Below are 22139 nucleotides of genomic sequence, written 5' to 3' on the forward strand. Positions count from 1 at the left end.
TCAATGTTGCTGTTATATAGAGTATCAGGTAGGTACATTTCTCATATGTTTTTATAATTAATCAACAAATAGAAAATTTAAATATTTAAATTTATTCAATAATATCTTTGATCATATTATAAATTTATATACTATAATAATAATAATACAATCATGGGCTATTTGATTTGGTATTTAACTTTTATAGTCTTTTAAAGAGAATATTTTAAAAGGTAGATATTATTTTAGAAAATTTCAAATATCTTATGGTAAAATTGTTTGAGTAATAAATTTGAAAGAAATTAAAATTCTCAAATTTTATTAGAGTAACTTGATTATTTAAAAATTTTAAATTTTAAATTTTATCTAAAATAATAATAATTTAAAATTATTTATTTTCTTAAATTTATATTTTGGTATTCGTAATTTGGACGATCTGAGATTGATCAATTTGACTCGACTTGACCTATCTAAACTTAACTCACTCTTAAATGGAATCAACTCAACTTGATCTCACGTGGGATGATCGAACTTAGTTTGGCATGACAGCAACTAGATGTCTTGGCCCAACAAGACCACCTTGACTCGACCTAGATATGACTCAATTTGGACTTGACTGAAGTTGACTCAACATGGACCTAGCCCAAGTCGACATGGACCTAACTCCACTCAACTAAACATGATCTACCTTGATTTGACTTGACTTGACTTAAGTTGACTTGACTCAACCTTTCGTAAGCTAGACCCGATGCTATCTTACTTTTGTTTGACTTGATATAGTACTTCATAACCAAAATAATCCCATTTAACATAAATAGAGAAAAATTTTATCATATATAAAATAAAATAATCTTGAAGAACTTTGACAAAAAAAAATCAATAAAGATTGACTACAAAAGATTATCAATATTGATATTTTTTTAATTCTTAACAATTATTTGATATTTAAATAATTTTTTTTAATTTGGTGATAAATGGAATACTTCATCCAAACAACAAAATTAAATTTTATTAAATTTGAATTGTCTTATTAAAAAAATTAAAGAATGAAAAGAATTTAAAATGAGAAACTCACTATATTTTAATATCAAAATACAATATTAGACTCTCACGCATATAATAGACTAATATTTTTAATTAAGTTTCCTCTTATACTTGAATTATAATACTTATTGGTTTTAATGATAGTTGGATTACATATAGATTACTGATAAGATGAATTAAGGTACAAACTAAAACCAATAGACTAGCAAAGTTATATAAAAAAAATTATTATTATTGGATTACTGGGATAGTGTTCATAGAATGTAATTTGTAACATCCATAAAAAAATTACTTTAATTAAAATGTAACGATATAAAAGAAGTTTAAACGTCGCAACATTAATTATCTCAAACGCGGGAAAACAAAATTCAATATTCAATGCGACAATACTCAAAGAAAATTAAACCAAAAGTTATTACAATTTCCATAAAAACCATAAAATCAATAGTAAAAATCCCTAGCTCTAGCCCTTCTATCCCTCACTCCGCAGTCCGAGCACCATCAGCATCATTTGTATTATCATCTGCTCCCGTGTAACGAGTTACACGATCATCGCCAAACACAACCAGAAAGGGTGAGTTCAACAATATAAGAAATCACATAAATTAAATAATATAAAACACCCAATCTTATTATCATAGATAGACCTTGGTTACATTCACAACACACTCCAAGGCTTTTCATCCTCTAACATACAACAAGGTTAGCCATGGACTCAGGATTTCATGATGCTCACACGAACCTGCCCGCTCGTGGTCCTGCCTCTACGAACCTCCCCGCTCGTAGTCCTACTGTATGGACCTACCCACCCGTAGTCCAACACATGTGATCCTTAAGCTACGTACCTCCCCGCACGCAGCATCTCTCAACTGTGAGCACAGAACATACGAACCTACCTCGCTCGTATCCCCACAGGAGAGTAATCGAGTATGAACCTCCCCGCTCATACCATCACATGTTATCCATCATCCATGAACATACCCGCTCATGGCACAACATCTCCTAATCCACGTTTCATCAAAGAGTACAAACATTACACACAAACTGCACTAAAATCGCTTGGGCTAGAAGCCTTAGCTTAAGCGACCAGGCCTGTCTCGCTTAAGCTAAGCTTCCTTGCCTAAGCGAGCGTGCTGCCAGGGTTCACGTACGAAGGCTCGCTTAAGTGAGCTGGCCCCGCCTTGGCGAGATCTCCCTTCGCTCAAAACAACATCACTCGCCTAGGCGGCAAGACATCAGAACACACACTCCTCAGTTGCGATTTCTCGCTCAGGCGAGTACCTCTCGCTTGAGCGAGGTACTCTGTCGCTAAACCCATGAGCTCCTTGCCTGAGCGATTCCCTCGAGTACAACCTCCCCTCTACGCGATTTCTCGCCTAGGTGAGCTGCTCTCGCCTGAGCGAGATGTGCAGACATAACCCAAAATTTCGTTTCTGCTATTCTCGCCTAGGCGAGCCTATTTAGCTCGAGCGAGAATAGTAAACACTCTCCCTGTCATACACGCAGAAACCTTTACCCAAAAACCCAAAACCCCATTCAACTATGTCCAGTAATACACCACATGATTCAACATTTTGTGCATCATTTGAACATCAAATTAGTCACTCCAATTGCGAAAACAGACCCTTAACACCAACAGTACAACAATTTCCCCAAAATTCCCATACAATGCATAACAAATTGACCCCAACCACATAGCAACAATTCCACCACTGATTCATACCAGGAGAAACACGAAAATTCATGATCAAACACAGTTTATACATGCATTTCAAAGTATACGAAATTCATAATCATAAAAACAAGCAAGAGAACTCCCTTAACCTGAAATTTCCTTGCTCAATTGGGTCTTTTAACCTTAACTTTGCACTACCACCAATAATTCCCCTTTGGTCTCCAAAACTCAGATTTCTTGGTTCTCTTTGACTCCCCTTGGCACCCCAAACTCGTGCTCCCCTTTCACTCTAGATTTCAGACTTCACCAAAACCCTTCTAATTACCCAAATTTCTCTTTTTATAGGGTTCTTAATTTTGGTTAATAAAAAAAACGAAAAAGGCTTTTAATTAAGTATAATTGTCTTTCATATCTCATTATGGGTTGTTGTCTTTCCCCTCCCTTGGCTGCCCATGAGTTCTAGGGTTTTTCCCACCCTTTCACATTATGACCACAAGCATTTTAACAAAAATAAAGGGCTAATTTGTTCTCAACAAGGGTTGAACCCACAACCCCTCAACAATAGGATAATTTATTACGAGTCATATCAACCAAAGGTTGAAATAATTTGGATTTTGGAGCTCCCAAAAAAATAGGAACACCCAAATAATTAAAAGGGACATTACTTCTGGTACACAATAAAATATCTCGAATTATTCTATCAAAATAAGATGTACTCACAATGTAGAAATGGCTCTTGGAAGAACTCATCCATTGAACAAAAACTTTCCCATATTATGAAAAAATTTGATCAAATTTGTCAACATTTTGTTATCACCTCTGCGAAAAACAAAGATATCATCACCATACAAAACACGAGACAAAAATTGGATACCTTTGATATCAACCATAGGAAGTATATGTGCTTAAATTATATAAGTTGAGTAATCAGTCCACTTAAAACTTCTTCTGAAAAACAAAAACAAAAATGAAAAAGATGATCTCTTTGCCTTACACCCCTTCTACATGAGAAGTATCCAACCAAACTACAACAAACTCTAATAGAAAGAGGGAAGATTTTAAAATAGTCAAAGTCCAAGAAGTAAATGTATTATGAAATCCAAAACCCTTTAATACTTAAATAAAAAAATCCCAATTCAAAGTATCAAAAACTTTAAAAATATCTATTTTTAAAGTAACATTACCCCCTCTTGATTTTTTGGAAATCATTACCATTGAAAAATATCACTCTACTAACAATCATACATAACCTATCAACCAAGATTTTGGATATAATAAACCAAAAATACTTTAATATGATCATTTCCTGCAACTTTAGGGATAAGATAATCCACATTGGACTTCATACCTGGTAAAATCCAATTGTTGTTGAACATTGTTGTACAACCCTACAAATATCACCTCTAGTAATGTCTCAACATGCATGATAAAGTGATCCACCAAAACCATTAAGACCTGGTGCAATATCCCCATTTAAGTAAAAAGTCGATCTCCTTATTTATTCATGATCAAGATATTGAATACATTTATTATTCTCATATGCAGAAATGAGCATAGGAATACAATAAGAAATTCGTTGACACTCCTAAAGTAGAGTAATATTCATAATATATATTGATAAAAATCCAATATGTGTTTCTCTATCTGATAAATGTATGTATACGGGTCAAGTACATCTTGACCTCTCGAGGGTCGAGGACATCTCGACCTAGACCAAAAGACCAGACATGTGTATTACTGCTATAGTACAAATCCACATAGCCAAAAGGACAAGTCATATAGAGATTAAGGACGAGTAAGTATTACGAAACCCTAAGACAAGTTAATCCTATGAATTATAGGTCGAACAAGCAGGGCCCATCCAAGTAATATAAATAGTCATTGTTCACAAGGTAAGTCAGTATCTCATTTATTGTAATCTCGTTATTCATTACTAGTAACAAACTTAGGTGTTAGAGTGTCTTTGCAAGCTCTCCTGCCAAGGTCTTACATCATTGTCGAAGGATAACATTCCGACCTAATTAGTAAGGAAGAATGATTATCTGGAGAGCAGGAAGAAGAATGGACTCTGAGTTGCCTGATACATCTTAGTTGAGATATAAGAGTTGTGTCGTTGGGCCGAGTTGAATATGCAAGCATGGTGTCTACTAGGAACATGGCAAGCAATGGACGTAGTGAAGCGAATAAAGGACCATATCATATGGCAATGATTGCTAGTTTGTAGGAAGAATTGGCGAAACTAAAGGAAACAAGTTGTCGTAGACACTAAGACAATAAAGGTGTTGAAGAAAAGATTGGAGGATCAGGAAGAAAAAGGAGGAGGCCAACCTCATACTCACTCCGAGACGATTGAGCAGGGAACTAACCAATGTACATCTAGTATGGCTAACACATCCACAATGCTCTTGGGCTTAAGGAGACATCCTTTCATAAATGGTATTGTGGAGACACCTTTTCCCCTAAGATGGAGGGTGCTCCACATGGATAAGTATGATGACAACCATGGAGGAATTCCACCATTGAAGAAAGCCCTGTGATTAAACAACACAAAAGTGGAAGGGGAGGCATTGAATGCCAACCTCATTACTACCCTGAGGAATGCAAACTCACCTCCCGAGAAACTACTTGACAATGCCGATATTACCGAAACTTTGGTCATAATAGTGATGAATGCACCACACTCAGGTATTACATCAAGAAACTCATTCAAGTTGGACACCTACGACCTTTTATATCCCATGAGGGATAAACAAGTCAAAGGGAGCCTATAAGGTACGAGGAGAGGAGAAAAGATTATCGCAAACGTGAAAATGATCGTAGCAATTGTAATAGACGAGATCAACTAGTAGAAGGGAGAAATCAACAACTTGATACCAACCCTCCCCCCTTGAAGGTAACCATCAATACCATTGTGGGAGGATTTGTTGGAAGAGAGTCCTCGATAACTACCAGAAAGAAGCATTTGATGATAGTGCAATCTATGAATTCAGTATCAACATCCACGAGGGGGTGTATGTCACCAATCACCTTCACCAATGCAGATTTCATGGCCATAGATCCCAAGCAAGATGACCCAATGGTGATTAAGGTAGAGATAGAATGTTTCACGATCAAGAATGTGTTGGTTGATCAAGGAAGCTTAATAGATATCCTATATTAGGAGACATTTAAAAAATTGCACATTCTGGACGACACGATGCATCCATACATCGATGAAATCATCATATTTTTAGGGGAAAGAGAAGGAACCGAAGGATATAGAGACCTGTACACTACATTTGGTGAATGTTGGCACACTAGGATTATATCCATAAGGTATCTGATACTTGATGCAAACACTTCTTACAAAATCCTCTTACGATGTCCCTCCATAAATAGCTTGGGAGCTATTATATCAACACCTCACCTAACTATGAAGTTCCCATCTTGGACAAGAGACATTATCACGAGTTATGTTAATAAAAAAACAACACGAGAATGCTACATTTCCAGCTTGCAACTTCCTACACCCCAAGTTCATCATTTTTCTAACAATGTAGAAAAGGTTGTTCAATCGTGTTAACTTGAGGCATGACATTTGCATCTCAGAGCAGAGGATGAGGGTCGTGTTAAGCCAGTTCGAGAAACCAAGTCTCTTCCAGTAGTGTCTGAAAAATCTTCACATAAACAACTCTTCGAAAGAAAGATGAGGAAACTTTGACCATTGTTCTGAAGAACAACATTAAGTTATTCACTTGCATAACAAGGGAGATACAAGGTATACATCCTAGTTAGCATGCCAAGGTTATCAACTTTTAAGGAGTCCAAGCCTATGTCCCAAAAGAAATGAAAAAAGGTGAAGAGAAGAGAGAAACCGTTATAATAGAAGTAGAGAAACTCTTGCAAGTTGACTTCATCCAGAAGCCCATTACAAAACTTGGCTGGCAAATATAGTCTTAGTGCGCAAACCCAAAATAAGTGGTGCATGTGCACATACTATACCAACTTGAACAAGGCTTGTCACAAGGATGCGTACTCATTGCATAAGACCGCTTAGTAGATGGAGCAACATGTCACAACATCCTTAGCTTCTCAAACACTTACTTAGGGAATAATTAGATACCCATGGACCACAAAGATAATTTGGAAACAACTTTCATCACCGTCAACACTAACTTTTACTACGAGGTCATGCCTTTTGGATTCAAGAATGTTGGGGCCACCTACCAAAGGCTTATGGATAGAATGTTCAAAGATTTGATAGGCCAGAGTGCTGAGGTTTATGTTAATGACTTGGTAGTCAAGTTTGATTCACTTCAACAACATGTTATACACTTGGTCAAAGTCTTTTTTACGTTGAAATCATATGGTATGAAGCTGAACCTAGAAAAATGTGTATTTGGAGTAGAAAGTAGAGAATTATTGGGGTTTATGCTAACTAACAAAGTAATTGAGGCAAAACCAGATAAAAGTCAAGCAATCATCAACAACGTGAAAGCAAAAAAACATTAAAAAGGAGCAAAGACTGATTGGTCGCCTTACGGCCCTATCTAGTTTAATTCTTGAACTTATTTGAAGACTAAGTCCATCATATGGCTCATGAAGAAGTCCTCTCTTTTTTAGTGAGATATTGTATACGAGAAAAAAATTGATGATGTCAGACAATTTTTAGCCTTTCCAACAAAATTACAACAGCATAACACTACCAAGTCGTTAATTGTATACTTATCAGCAACAAAAGACGTGGTGAGTGCGACCATAGTGCAAAAACAAGACAGAGAGCAACTACCTATACACTTTATTAGCAAGATCTTACAAGATATTGAAACAATATATCAGGCGGTAGAGAAGGTGCAGTTGTCCCTCCTCACAACCTCGCGACGAATCAAACATCACTTGCAAAGCCATGAGGTCATTGTCAGGATAGACCACCCAGTACACAAAGTCATATGGAAACCCGATTTGGTAGGAAGGACGACGACATGGGCAGTAGAGCTGTTAGAATTCTAGATCTGATGCGAGCCAAGAGGGCCAATAAAAGCCTAATGCTTAGCAGAATTCGCCATTGACCTATAGGAAGACATCATCTCAGACAATGGTTGGTGGACCTTGAACGTAGATGGGTCATCAAATGCCAATGGTCGAGGAGTCGGGATAGTCTTGGAAGGCCCCCATCAACATCATCATTGAGAAATCACTACAATTTGCCTTTAAAGTGTCAAATAACCAAGCTGAGTATGAGACCATGGTAGTTTGGCTAACACTAGCCATGGAAATGGGGGCAATAAGAATAATCTACAAAATAGATTCCTAGTTGACAGTGGGACACTTGATCTGGGAATACTAGGTCAAAGATACATTTTTGTTGCAATATTATCATATCGTCAAGACAATGTTAGAAGGATTTGAAGAGTACAAGATAAAACATGTACTAAGAGCCAACAATATTAGAGTTGATATACTCTTTAAGCTAGTCAGCACCAAAGGCCAAGGTAAACATCGCTTAGAGCTATAAATAGAAATGTTAGCACCTTCAACTGAAGCAGACAAGTGTATGGTTGTGCACACAGTTGTGGAATGGAAATCATCCATTATTTAGTTCCTTAAGACAAGAGACAAGCCTGAAGGTGCTAATCCTGGTTGGGAGAGAAGAACGACGAAGTATACTTTAATTGGAGAGGAGCTATATAGAAGAAGGTTCTCCACGCCTTTGTTTAGATGCATATCTAAGTCACAAATAGAGGACATCCTAAGAGAACTCCAAGAAATTTGTGGATGTCATTTCGGAGCAAAAACAATGGCAACCAGGATCTTGAGAGTTAGCTACTATTGACCCACAATGAAATTTGATTGTGTTGAGTATGTCAAGAACTGCATACCTTGTCAGAAGCAGGAAAATGTATCCACCTAAGACATGAAAAACTACACAATGTCTTTTCACCATGGCTATTCGCAAAATGAGGAATGGACATTATAAGTTCATTTGCATTAGGAAAGGGGCAAGTAAAATTCCTGTTGGTAATTGTTGATTACTTCACTAAAAGGATGGAAGCAAAACCCCTTACAATTATCACGACTCAATAAGTGCAATGATTTGTATGGAAAAGCAAAGTTTGCAAGTTTTGAGTCCCACACGCCATTATCAAAGACGAGAGACAAATTATCGATAAGAACATAAAAGAGTTCTTCCAAGATTTTCACGTCAAGCATGTCACAAGCCCCATAGAGCACCCCAGGCCAACAAACAAGGAAAAATAGTAAGGTTATTCATAGTGAACTTAAGAAGAGACTAGAGACATCTAAGGAAAATTGGTCTGAGAGGTTGCCAGTGTACATCTCAATCCACCACTAAGGAAACCTAGTACAACCTCACCTATGGCATTGACACCATGATCCCCATTGAGATTGGGGAACCATAAACCAGAGGATAATAACACACAAAAGAAGACAACAACTAGTGTATTGCAGTGTGCTTAGACTTGTTGGAAGTAAGGGAGAGGGCGTGCATTCAAGAAGAAAACACCAAAAAATGGGTGTCTAGGTGGTACAATACAAAGGTACAATTGAGAAAGTTTAATAAAGGGGACTTGTGTGGGGAATGGCTAGCAACACAAGGAAAATTGAAGGTAATAAACCTTTCAGCCAGGGTTAATTATTGTTAAAGTGCATGTCAAGACTTCCTCAACAAAAACTCACTAAATCAACCTCAATCCTTGCTAAAAGCCTCCTCGACCAACGTCAAGGCTCATGTCGAGACTTCCTCGACCAGTAATCATTAAATCAACCTTTGTTGAAAGCCTCTTTAGCCAATGTCAAGACCCATGTAGGGACTTCCCCGACCAATATGACCAAGTCAATAACCTAATATGTTCTAAGAGTATCCTTAGCCAAGTTTGACCCCTTACGAAGGACTCTATCAAGACCTATTTGACCCACATCAATTACTTTAGTAATTAAGTTTTAAACCTTGTGTCTAAATTGACTAGTTACATAGGTATCTATCGAAGACATCTCAACATAATAGCCTTCAATCAACACACATAACAACTTATAAGTCAAAACAAGTTTAAGAAATACAAGTTTAAGAAGAATTATACCAAGCCAAGACAAAACGTAAATAGATTTAAACATGATACATACAATATTCAAAAACCAAAAGGGAGGGGGTGAGGGAGCATTAATACCTACAAAAAAGGGTGATGGCTACCCTATTGTCATAATAAAACCGAGGCATTTCTAGTTCTCTGCGTCATCTCCCTCCACACCACCATCTGCATTGTCTTCATCATGAAGTTCTACCAAAGGAATGGCCAGATTGTTTCCAGCCACCGCCTCTAGTGAGGGAATGTTTGTAACATCCTGACCAGATATTACGAATTTAAATAATAAAATAAAATAAGAAAATAAAATCTCATTAATTATAAATTCATTTCCCAAAACCGCGAGAAATTTCAAATAATTTATTTCATAATAAAGATAACTCTATATTCAAATTTCTCAAAATTCAATAAAATACCAAAATAGTCTCTTAATAGTTTACAACTTTATTCCAAAACCATAAGTGATACAAACTCAATAAAACTGTTTCCATGAGTTTTTCCCGCTCCGCTGCTAAGCCTCACCAGATCCACTTGCAACATCATCTCCTCTCGTGTACCACATACACGATCATCACCAAACACAAGCAGATAGGGTAAGCTAACAAAATAAACATACATATATATATGGCACAATTATACAAATCACACAATCACACTAAAGGAATTCCATCCTTTGATATCACATCACATGGCCACCACCATGTTAATCGTGTTCTACGTCTTCTAATGAGTACCTCAAGATGTCTTGCTGCCATACCTATCGGCCACAATCAATAGAGCACGTGCGGGAAACCATTTATACGGATCATACACCGTAACGCAAGGTGGAGTTCTCAAATACGAACATAGTTCGTAACGTCCCAAGACTACCAAACTCGTAAGCTAATTACTGAGGAGGACAATCTATCTGGACCCATCTGTATTGGTCACAACTAGCACACTCACACCAGCAACACTCGCCAACCCGAGCTCAACTCAAGGGTTCCTCGTGTTCATCTGCCATCCCGAGCTAAACTCGAGGGATGCCATTTCGAGCCACAACTCAAGGAATGCCACGTGCTTAACCCTATCCCGAGCTCAACTCAAGGGATATGTTTCGAGCCACAACTCAAGGAACACCAGCAAGTTGACCTTTAAGGTGTCATAGAAGCCTTGTAGATCACGCACACAAAGCCAGCAAGCGTAAGTCCTACTATAGCAAAATCGCATGGCGCTGCTCACAAGGCGTTAGGCGCTGCCCGCTTCCAGACTGCCTAGCGGGGGACACGTACCATCAGGCGCAAATGCGCCTTTGATGCCCATGTCTCCAGTTATCGCCTGGCGGAACTCTTCTCACCGTCAGGCGCCACGTGTTCCAGTATCCACTGGTTTTGAAACTACCCCCTAGCGGCTCCAAACCTTCTGTCAGGCGATACATTAGTACAACGAGTTATACTGGTTATCCCCTTATAGCCTGATTTTTTCCAAGTTCGTGTAAGTGCTACAACAGAATTTCCACCTCTATTCCCATAACAATTCCCTATACCCATGTGCTACTTTCATATAAATGTAAGGGTATCCCCAACTCCAACCATGTTATTTCAGCCATTTGCCACAAAGTTATTCCCTTCCAAGGGCTTTAAAATCGTTAGGTAACATCCATGTGTTTCCTACCTCAAACCAGTACATATATATATATATATATATATATATATATATATATATATATATATATATATATTCGTTTATGGTCCTGGCGGAGCTTTAATATTTACATTACCTATGATAGCTCCCTATAGTAACCCTTAACGTTCCATAAACTCTTTTATACGCACATATGATCAATTCAGTTACAAGATAAACTATGAAACCAACAATCGTGCATAACATATATCTCTTGCTAATTACCTCCAAATATAATCTCCACCGTTCAAAGTGAAGAACTACATGTTATGGACCACCTATCAAAATTTCACCTAAATCGGACGGTTAACGAACCGGGAAATACAGTTTTATGAAAATTGTGCAAACTAGAGAAAATGGTGGTACCTAGCGCCCAACAATCAGGAACCTTGTGCTTGGCGGTACAAAGTCAGCGCCAGGCGGTTCCTGTCCACAAAAATATGAAAAATAACATTTTTTGTGAATCAGAGCACCCCTCGCATCTCTGTTATGGTGCCTGGCGGTAACCAATGTGCCGCCAGGCGGTTCCTGTTGTTCCAGGAACCCCAACATTCTTCCCTGCCTTTGCAAACCTTAACCCATTCATAACAATTCTGAGTTCAACCAATTTATGACTCTATAAGATACGATTCCATCTTTTAGGATTACAAGTCATCTCTAACACTTCCCATACCTGAATTCATTCACATTTTTCATTGAATTAACTCCTAATCACATAGGTTTCAAGATTATAATATGTCTAACCATTCCCATAGCATTAGAACATGGTTTCTCCCCGTTCAAAATCCACCCAAAATACGTAAAACATAAAAATCAAACCAAAATTGGTTCGTGTTACTTGGCGGGTGTTCATCACCGCTAGACAGTTCAACCAGATCCCAGAAAATTGGGTAAGCAACATGTGTCGCTTAGCGGCTAGGGATGTGCTGCCAGGCGGTTCCTCCCTCAGGAACCCAGAATTAGGCCACAACATCAGTATCGCCTAGCAGCTATGCATAGCCCGTCAGACGATTTCTGGAAATTTCCAAAAACCCATAATTTACGAGTTGAATCAAAAAGAAAACTTGTAATTTCAGATAACATATTATGCAATTATCACACAAACGTATAATTTCAGGTTCAGCTCCCCTAACCTGTTTTCCTTTGCTTAAAATTGGATCAACACTAAAGTTCTTGATGATCTCCAATGGCCTCCCCTTGACTCGCCAACCAACAGCTCTTAATCTCTTTGTAATTCAGCTTTAATACTCTGAAACTTTGCATCCCAAAAACTCACAACTATGCAGTGTGGTTCTCTCCTCTAATTCCCTTCTCTCTCACCAATACCACCCAATTATTACCCCATCTACTCCCAAAACGAAAATTAATTAGCAATGTGTTTAATTGTTATTCAATGACCATAATTTAGTGGTTTTGCAGCCCTCCCTTCTGCCCATCTAAGGTGGCTAGGGTTTCTTTGCCCTTTCACCTTCATGCCAAAAGGAATTTTGGCAAAAAGAAAGTTTATTTTGGATTCACCAAGGTTCGAACCCATAACCATGCCAATGCCAAATCAATTGCACAACCATTCAACCAATTCATGTTTCGTGATGACTAATATAATTCTATGATTATATTATCACTCAACATGATCAAGCATATTATTAAAAATAATAATAATTAAATAACACACAAATGACATACATAAGACTTGAATCCAAGTCTTCTCACACAATTAAGTACTTTCAACCATTTGAACTAGTACCTTTTCACATCACATCAATCAATATTAAATGTCATAAAGGCTCCCACTACCCGTATTTATTTATTATTTATTTATTTAATCAATTAAATTTCACAGGTCTTACAATGTCCTCAACCAACACCATAGACTTCTGGTATACATCCTTCCCAACAAAACAATCTTGACCTCAAACTTCTTAGTAGGTTGAACCTTCAATAATTCATTACCAAATTGCCTCCTAATTGCTAATGCTCTTGATTGGTGCTCCATAAAAGCATTTACCAAAGAAGAAAGTGGGGTTGAGGAGAGGATAATGACCTCATCTTGGGAGACCGTAGTATGTAGTAAAAAATCTTCATCTTTGTCCCCAATTGAAAGCTTCACCCCTTCAGCGCGAGAATGCTTTGGGGAGGGACGTCGAGATGTACTAGCCCCTTGAGTCTTCTTTCTTTTCTTTTCATTAGGAGGAAGAGGTTGAAATGTTCCTTTTCCTACGTTAGACACTACCAAGGTTGGGTTATCGGGCTGAGGGATAGAAGCCCATGCTTCCTTGTCATGAGCATTAAATTAGTCACACAAGAGGTGAAAACAAATCTTTTTACCAGAACCAACACCTTCATGGAAACCCATTAGACCTGCAAAAAAACAAACAAGAAGTAAGCCGAGTTAGTACATGACCTAATAAAGGCATAAGGCGAACACATACCAAGCATTTCATTGCATGGAAAAAAAGAATTCAATACGATCACCGTCTGCCGAGTTGGAAGTCAATAAGGGAGGGTATCCAAGAGGCTAAGAAACCTACAATTACTGGCCATGATCATGGTCCTCGGCCAATCATCATAGTGAAAAGGATGGTGAGTCCAAAGGTTTGTCTCCATCAAAGAAGTAGGAACAACTCGACGGATTTATCACTACCCCTAAAGAATGTGTTTTTAAAACTCTTGAAAAAAGAGATATAAGGTGCAAAGAGACATGTTTTTAGTTGACCAAACAAGGATAGCAAGGTAACTAGGTATTTAGGTCGAGTATTGTAATGATGAAGGAACATAGGAGGAGAAGGTATCAGACCTAAAACCTTACAAAGAATCCAAAGTGCTTGCAAAGTTGCCCAAGCGTTAGGGTCAAGTTGTGTCGACACTATGTTTAAGATACACAACATCCCATGGTGAAGTCGTCAAAGGGAAGCAAGACATGCAAGTGAGTTAGTAACACCACACACATGTAGAAGAAGTCACCATCATACCCTCTTGTCCATGACAAGTATTATCTACTTGCCTAACCTTTTCCAAAGACACAACGTTGTTTGGGCTATCCCTCTCCAAAGTCGGATAAGCATTGACAAAACCACTTTACTCATGCACATCATTGTCTACCCAATCATATCATGTACGAAGGGGAAGGACTTGTAATACATTTGGCAACACTACTAGAAGAGACCGTTGACGACGTACCTACAAGCTCTAAATGGGCCTTACTAGCTAGAGAACAAGAATTAGAGGAGGACGAGGACGAACACATACCTACATAGTAGTAAGAACAAATAGTTGGGAAATCTCTTGGACTATCGCAACAAGCACAAATGGTCCATCAATCCCCCACTAGATTATTTATAAGCCACAAACCAAAGTTGAAAGAGTCGCACCCCTTCAACTCCCTACTATTAGATCCGACTAGATGTAAGGGTCTTGAGAGCTCTTGTCCCACTTCCCCATGAAACATCACATCAGTTTGGACCAGGCTCATTCGTGTTTTGGACCTTTTCAGCCTCTTCATTCCCTTCCTTGTCTTTGTGGTTGGGGGGCATTGTACCAGGAAGGCCTAAGAATATCCAACAACTCAAGACAAAGGAATTTTTCTTCCTTGATACACCTCAAACTCCAGGAAGTCGAAGACATGTCAACTTCCTTAAGAATAAACTAGAACAGTCATATTCACTTAAGACTCTCAACTAACACGTTTCGACTCTTGAGAGCTAATGTACATATACTGGTCGAGTACATATTGACCCTCAGAAGGTTGAAGACATCTCGGTCTAGACCAAAAGGCCAGACACGTGTTATGTTTTGCATAAAATGTACTTTGGTAAATGATTTATAATATTTTTAAATTAAAAGATATAATATTTTAAAATATAATTTTTAATTAGAATATTATTTTAAAACATGATTAATTTAGAATTTTATTAAAAAAAAACTTTTTTCTCTAGTGGAAATTAAGTCAATTATATGCTTTGATAACATTTTAAAAAATTTAGCAGTATAATCCCATTGGATGGAAAAGTGCAGTTGAGTGTTAAAAGATATATAATATAGAGAAGGAATTATTTAGGAATGGGATAAAGTTGGGAGTAAGTACAATCAATATCTCCTAAGTCTTTGGGCCTTTTACAAGGACAGGACAAGGGGAGAAGGAGATTCCACACAACCTAAGTCCCATCAACTAGACACAGATGCTGTTGCCCATATGCATTGTTTTACACTTATATTCACACAACCCTGTTTTGTCAATTTCCACATAACATTTTCATTTGGTTCGGTCAAGCACATGTGCTTCTCATTCTTTCACCAAAAGATGCACCACACTCTTCACTAGGTCCCCAATCACCACCACTCTCATGCATTTTATTTTTTTTTTCCTTTTTTCCTCTTTCTTTGGTCAATATGCACCATATTTATATCTTACCTGCCTCCTTGGAAAAAAGTGGCTCTCGTGTTGGGTTCAATCAGCATGAGGGTGGAACATGGAATCCAATTTTGATGGGTGAAAAAAATAAGAAAAAGAAGGCAAAAGGGCAAAATAAAAGGTGGAAAGAGAATTTGTCTTTTGAAATGATTTTAGTTGGTGCCCCCTATTCGTTCAACCCATATTCAAAAGGTGCATCATCACCCTCTACGTGCCTCGTATCATGGGGATGTGACTTCATTTTGTTTCTCAGATCATTAAAGTGTCTCCAACAGTGTTAGGTTAAGAGCCCTAGGTATGAATACATCATCGCCCAAACAGATTTTCCTATCATGTAATCTAAACCATCCCCACTCACTACTTTTACTTCATTTATTTTCATTGCTACAAAATATCAACCATTTTCTTCATGACAAAATATCATTATTATCAAACTCTTATTTTCGGTTCAATTTTTTTTTTTCTATCCTAAACACCTAAATGCAAGATATATATTTCTAAGTTTTCATAAAAAAAAATATATTACAAAATATTTCGTCCTATATTTTATGAAAATGGTTAAATATGTCTTTTATTTTTTAAATTTTTAAATTTTTAAATTTTAGTAAAAATTGAAATTAGTTCATTTTTTAAATTTTAGATCAATTAGTCTCACATATTTATTTAAATACATTTTATGATAATATTTGAATTGTTTATACTATTTAACATATTTATACTTCAATATTAGTTGAGAAACACATCTAAAATATCCTGACAAAATTTGATTAGAATAACTAAATTTACGCATTTTTAAAATTGAAAAACTAAATTAAAATAAAATTTTAAAAAATGACTAATTATAATTTTTCTTAAAACATCATAAACATATTTAACTTTTATTAAAATTATAAATTATGTAAATCATCCTCTTTCATAAATAAAATGAAATATAAAACTTATATCCTAGTTTATTTTCAAACCTTCCTTGTCATATAGAAATATTTAATATTACTTTATAAAATATAAAGATTAAATATTTTATAATTTAATTTAAAAATTAAATATAATTTTTTATAGTAATTCAGAAATATATTTTTGAATGTACCGTGTAAATAGTAACTTGTGTGATTAATTAACCTGCTACTTGATTATAGTATTCAATTTGTCAAATAATTGGAAAGTGGGCTCTTGTCACAATGGATTGATCAAACCAATAAATCTCATCCGTTTCCTATGTCCTTTTTCAGTTTATATAAAATCATTATATGCACCAATATAGTCAAAAAGTTACTCTATTCTTGTCAAATCAAACGCAATTTTTAACTTGATTATCATGACATTTTCCTTGATTATGTAGTCTAGTTAGTTTGTATTACAACTACTTTGAATCTATAATGTATTTTAATCATATAGTCGTATGTTTCTTTGCTATTTTAATTTTACCTAATACTGTCGCTGTCGTATATGATATCAGAAAAACTCAGGACGGTGAATGTTAATAGTTATATGTTTTGCAATTTTATTTGGTCATTGCTGCAAGTGGCTATCTAGAAATAATGATTCTTGCATATATTTGAACGAAAAAATATCTGTAATAATAAGAATAATTTGTACTCGTGATGTTTGTTGTAATTTTGAAATTGGGAAAACAAAAAGAAACTCAAATTTGTATGACATGTTACATCAAGGACAGACACCTTTCGACCAAAAAATTACATTGCAACTAATATTTTTATATGATAGAATATGATAGATACTCTTTATTCCAATAAAGTTGTAGTAACAAAAAACACTTGCACTGGTAGATAGAAAAAGTATATCCAAAGGAAAAAATCACTGTGGTAAGTGTAGTTTTCACCATGGTGGAGTTTGCAGAATCAATTCCACCAAACTAGGCTAAACATCGCATCATTCAGAATGGAGTCGTATGCTACACAATTGCATCCACTTGCAGAATTTTTCACTCAAATGCTAATCATGTCTTTGATTTTCAGTCTCTCTCTTTAACTGGATTGTGTTTAGGTGTTCTATTTTGTATATTGCAGCTTTATCTGTTCATGATGAGAAAAATTCTTCAAATCTATCTAAGAAATTCTTTCATCTGTTCCATCAAATGTAAGGTTGATAGGTTGCAATCAAACGTACCAATAAGATATTTTCGGTAGTGAATACCAGATATAACATTGAGGACAAAACTTAGTTTTAAATTTGCTGATAAAATTCAAAGAGTACAAAGTATATGGGTACAAATACTGCACATAGAAAACAAGACCTCCCAGAGCCATCAAATACTGATTATTATTATTACTATAACTATTAACATTTATGATTCACGTTTCACAATCTACACCTGTTTTGGTTCCTCAATCCACTTTGATCTTAGCAACTTGAGCAGCATTCTTGCTTTTGTTTTAGTTTTGGGGCCACACTGACTCTGGAGAAGAAACAGCAACTGAGTCAAAACTCCAGCACCGATTGCTTCATCTCTTGCACGCCCAAAATCTCGGCAAACGATTGCAAGTATCCCAACAGCACTCTCACTACACTCTTGATTACACACCCTGAAAACCATCTTCACCAAAGTTGCAACCCCACAAGGGTGATTCACCAGTGCCTCTTTAGCACTCTCTAGCACCAGAAGGTTCTTTATTATTGCCATCGCAAATGGAGCCAAGTTCTTCTGCCTTGAATCACAACCTGAAATGTATATTATGACCCCATCGATTGCTCCTGCCCTCACCAAATTGTCCCGGTTAGATTGCAAGTAACATAATGCTAACATGGCCTTAATAGCAACCTTAGAAACCTCACAACCTTGACGAACAAGTACCACAATTTCACGCACTAGTTTTTGAGAGTGTCCGAGCATCTGACACACCTCTTCTGTTTGTGGTGATGCTGTTGAATCTATAAGATGACAAAGACTGGTCTTAACCGAGCTTGTTCCCTTTTCAAATAGTAGAAGGAACGTTCTCGACTTAGACTCATCTTTGATCATATTTAGAGGCTCCAAACTCACAAAAGGTAACAACTTTATAATGCAGGAAAGTGCTAGCTCCGTGAACTTCATGTGACAGTTTGCGAACTCGGTGCCAAAAACAAGTTCCAGAAGTAGGGGCAAGAAACTGAGTTGATGGAAACAAGATTTTCTGAAGGAGCAATACTCATCAGAGAGAACTGTGATTTTTTCAAGTGCTTGGAGCTTGTTTTCCAATTGGGGAGATTCAAGGGTGTGCTTGAGTGCGGCTAGATAATCAATAGTAGCAGAGTTACCAAACTGGGGACCCAATTGGAGCCACTGATCGATCAAGTGGCGAAGAGTGTGGTTGGGAACAATGGATGGATCACGAAGCTTCTGCATTGTTACAGGGCATGTGAGATTTCCAGCAGAGAACCATTTCTCTATGCTTGATCTGTCATAGGTTTGGCCTGTGGACAAAGTTACTGGATCTTCGAACAAGTCCAAACTGATGGGGCATCTGAACAGGTGAGGAATGGTAATTTCAATTTGGGCTTCGTTCATGGAAAGAACCTGAAAGAAAGAACCAAAGGGTTCCTATATTGAAGAAAGTGACAGAAAATCAAAGTGGTTTGGTTGTTCTGGGGATATGATGTTTTTGGGGGCAGCTTAAAGTTTGAGGCTTTGGGTGTGGCCAATGCAAGACAAGCATTTTGAGGCACTAACTAGAACACTAATGCCATAAAGATGGTGTCAGAAAGTAGGATACTTTTTTTTTCTCCTTTGCTACTAAAAAAGCCTTGAGACAGCACAAGTTACTGAAACTTGAAACTAGAAAGTGGTGTGGTGTGGGAGAGGAGTGAGAAATGGAGCGTTATGAAGAGGAAGTGATGAGGGTAAAGAAAAATTAAAAAAGGTGGGTACTTACATATTCCAAACTGGAGTCAGAACAGAAAGAAGAAGTTGAGTGAGAGGGAGTTTATTTAAGCCCTGCAGTGTGTGCCTGACAGAAAAGACAGTGGAGAAAGAGAAAGAGCAAAAGTGCAATCTTACTTGGAAAAAACAGGAAAGAACACCACAAACACAGGTCCAAGAAACACACCTTATCACATCTAATAATATAGAATAATTGTGGTAATGGTCCCCACCTTGTTCCTCTTACCAATTCAGTCAAACTCACTCACCAAAAAAGAAAAAATTATTGTCAATGTTTTTCAAGTTTGAATCACTTGTTAGGACCATGCCATAGGAGCTAACTCTCCACTATCAACAACACTTTTTTCATATTTGGATGTAAGAAAAAAAAATCATAAATGTTTACACATTTTTTTTTCTCAAATTTAAGTAATTTATTCCATTAAGAATTTGAGTGTGGTGATGTGTGTTTAACACTTATTTGATTGATTTAGTTGCATTTTTTGTTTTGCTTTTCACTGTGTTTAACGGTGGAAGGGACTGTGTTTAATGCTAGTCATAAGGGTCATGAGAGGAGCAATAATAAGCAAAACCACTGGATGAGCAGATACCGTATGATATTTATTACAATTTCAAATCAAATCACATGAACGAAAGGAATATTCCATCTTCCATTCTCAGCCTTTCATTTCACAGCGCAGTGAAAAATGGAAGCAGGTGAACCGTCAATTTGGGAAGGATAAAAAATACAATAGGGTGAGTGACATGGTATGTTGGTGGACCCTCGTATCATAATTCCTACTAGATCTTCAATTAGGGTTATTGCACGTTCCCAAATTATGAACCCAAATCACACTTTCAATTCACCCCAAGTTGTTGTCCCCCCTTACCCCTTATACTTTATTGCAAATTTTCAAAAAGATGAAAAAAAGGTTAAAGAGGTAGCTTCTCATAGAATCATTTCCTTTTTCTTTTTATTTCTCTTCTCAGTGGAGATTCAAAAAGTTTTCACTTTTAATTAAATAGTCAAAAGAGTTTTGTCCAAACTAAATTATGGTTTTGCAAAACAGTTATATATGTCTACATCTATTTATTTGAAAAAAGAAACAAAAACTCCACATAATGAAATCAATTATATCATTGTAAAACATTTTTTTTATCACGTGAGTAAATATCACATGACAACATTACATTAATTTATTTTTTCCACCCATTGCATTTTTAATATTGCTTTTTAATTCATAAAAATATATAATCAAGGTGATTGCTGTAAGGCCCCCATTTATTTTCTGCCCCAGAGTTGGTGGGCTGCCCCTTATAAGTGGGCCTAAGGGTTGGCCCAGCATATAAGATCTTACTATGTTGCCCTAATCTCACCTCACTTTCACTCTTTCAGAAACCAGCCGTCATCCCTCACTACCTCACTGAACGCTCTGTTAGGGTTTGCCCTAAGGTCCACCTCGTTCAAGCTCAAACCCAGTTCCGACTCCACGTAAGTGTCCTTTTTCCAGATCTTATGGCTTCCATCGTTTTCCCTCCACTCTTTCCACGGTTAACGTTTAGTAATAATGCGCCCTTGTTCCTACCTTCTGTTTTCAGCTCGTTAGTTCACTCGTAGAGCTGCAGTATCCGTCGTCGTGCCGTCAAGGCTTCTGTTGACCCCCTTTCCAGGTACGGAAAGTTAGGGTTTCAGTCTTTTGGTGTTGTCTTGGCTGTTCTTGAGTGAATTACTGATTGCATGGACAAACCCTTCGTTTTGGTGTGATTAACTGCTTTGTATGCTTGGTTGGTTCGATTTACATGGTTGTTATAGTGAAGAACAGTGGCGAGACCTGTTAATCTCGCCCAAGCGAGTCCATCTCGCCTAGGCGAGATGAAACAGGGAGCTCGCCTAGGACTATTGCACGAAAGGTCGCCCAGGCGACCTGCTCGAACTTTGAGCGAGGGAACACCTCGCCCAGGCGAGAGGGGTCTCGCCTAAGCGAGATCCCGTGATGTTCCCTGAGTGCTCCATCGAACCCTCACCTAGGCGAAATGGGGGCTCGCCTGAGCGAGCACGTCTCGCCTGAGCGAAACCCTTCAGCCTGAGCGAGGGGTTGGGCGAGGCAATACGCTGTTTGGGTGCTTGTTTATTTTTGGATGATTGATTTTGGTTTGGGTGTGAATTGTATGATGAGGAACATGTATATAATGGAGTATTATGCGTGCTTAGCATGAATCACGAATTGTGTATGACGGGTTGGGTATGTTATTGGCATGTGAAATGTATGAGAGGTTTGGAACTAAAGGAAAACGTTATTGATATGAGATGAGGCCCTAGATTCATGGGGTGGTGATAATCAGATGTATGGATCCAAAATGTGATGCGTATGAGGAATAAATCTCATGGATGAGTATGGAATTGTAAACATGCTTTTGATGTTCTCCTAATGTTGT

General features: G+C 37.2%; 1 protein-coding gene across 1 annotated transcript; it reads right to left on the reverse strand.

Moving 5' to 3' along the window:
* Positions 1–18007: 18007 nt before the first annotated feature.
* LOC114162145 (U-box domain-containing protein 26-like) lies at positions 18008–19873 on the reverse strand. Its single transcript, XM_028045932.2, has one exon. The coding sequence runs from the start codon at positions 19350–19352 to the stop codon at positions 18174–18176; it is 1179 nt and encodes a 392-aa protein (XP_027901733.1). The 5' UTR covers positions 19353–19873; the 3' UTR covers positions 18008–18173.
* Positions 19874–22139: the final 2266 nt, after the last annotated feature.

This window comes from Vigna unguiculata, chromosome 9 (genome assembly GCF_037176805.1).
Source record: "Vigna unguiculata cultivar grain cowpea cultivar isolate G323 ecotype 2 chromosome 9, ASM3717680v1, whole genome shotgun sequence".
Lineage (NCBI taxonomy): Eukaryota > Viridiplantae > Streptophyta > Magnoliopsida > Fabales > Fabaceae > Vigna > Vigna unguiculata.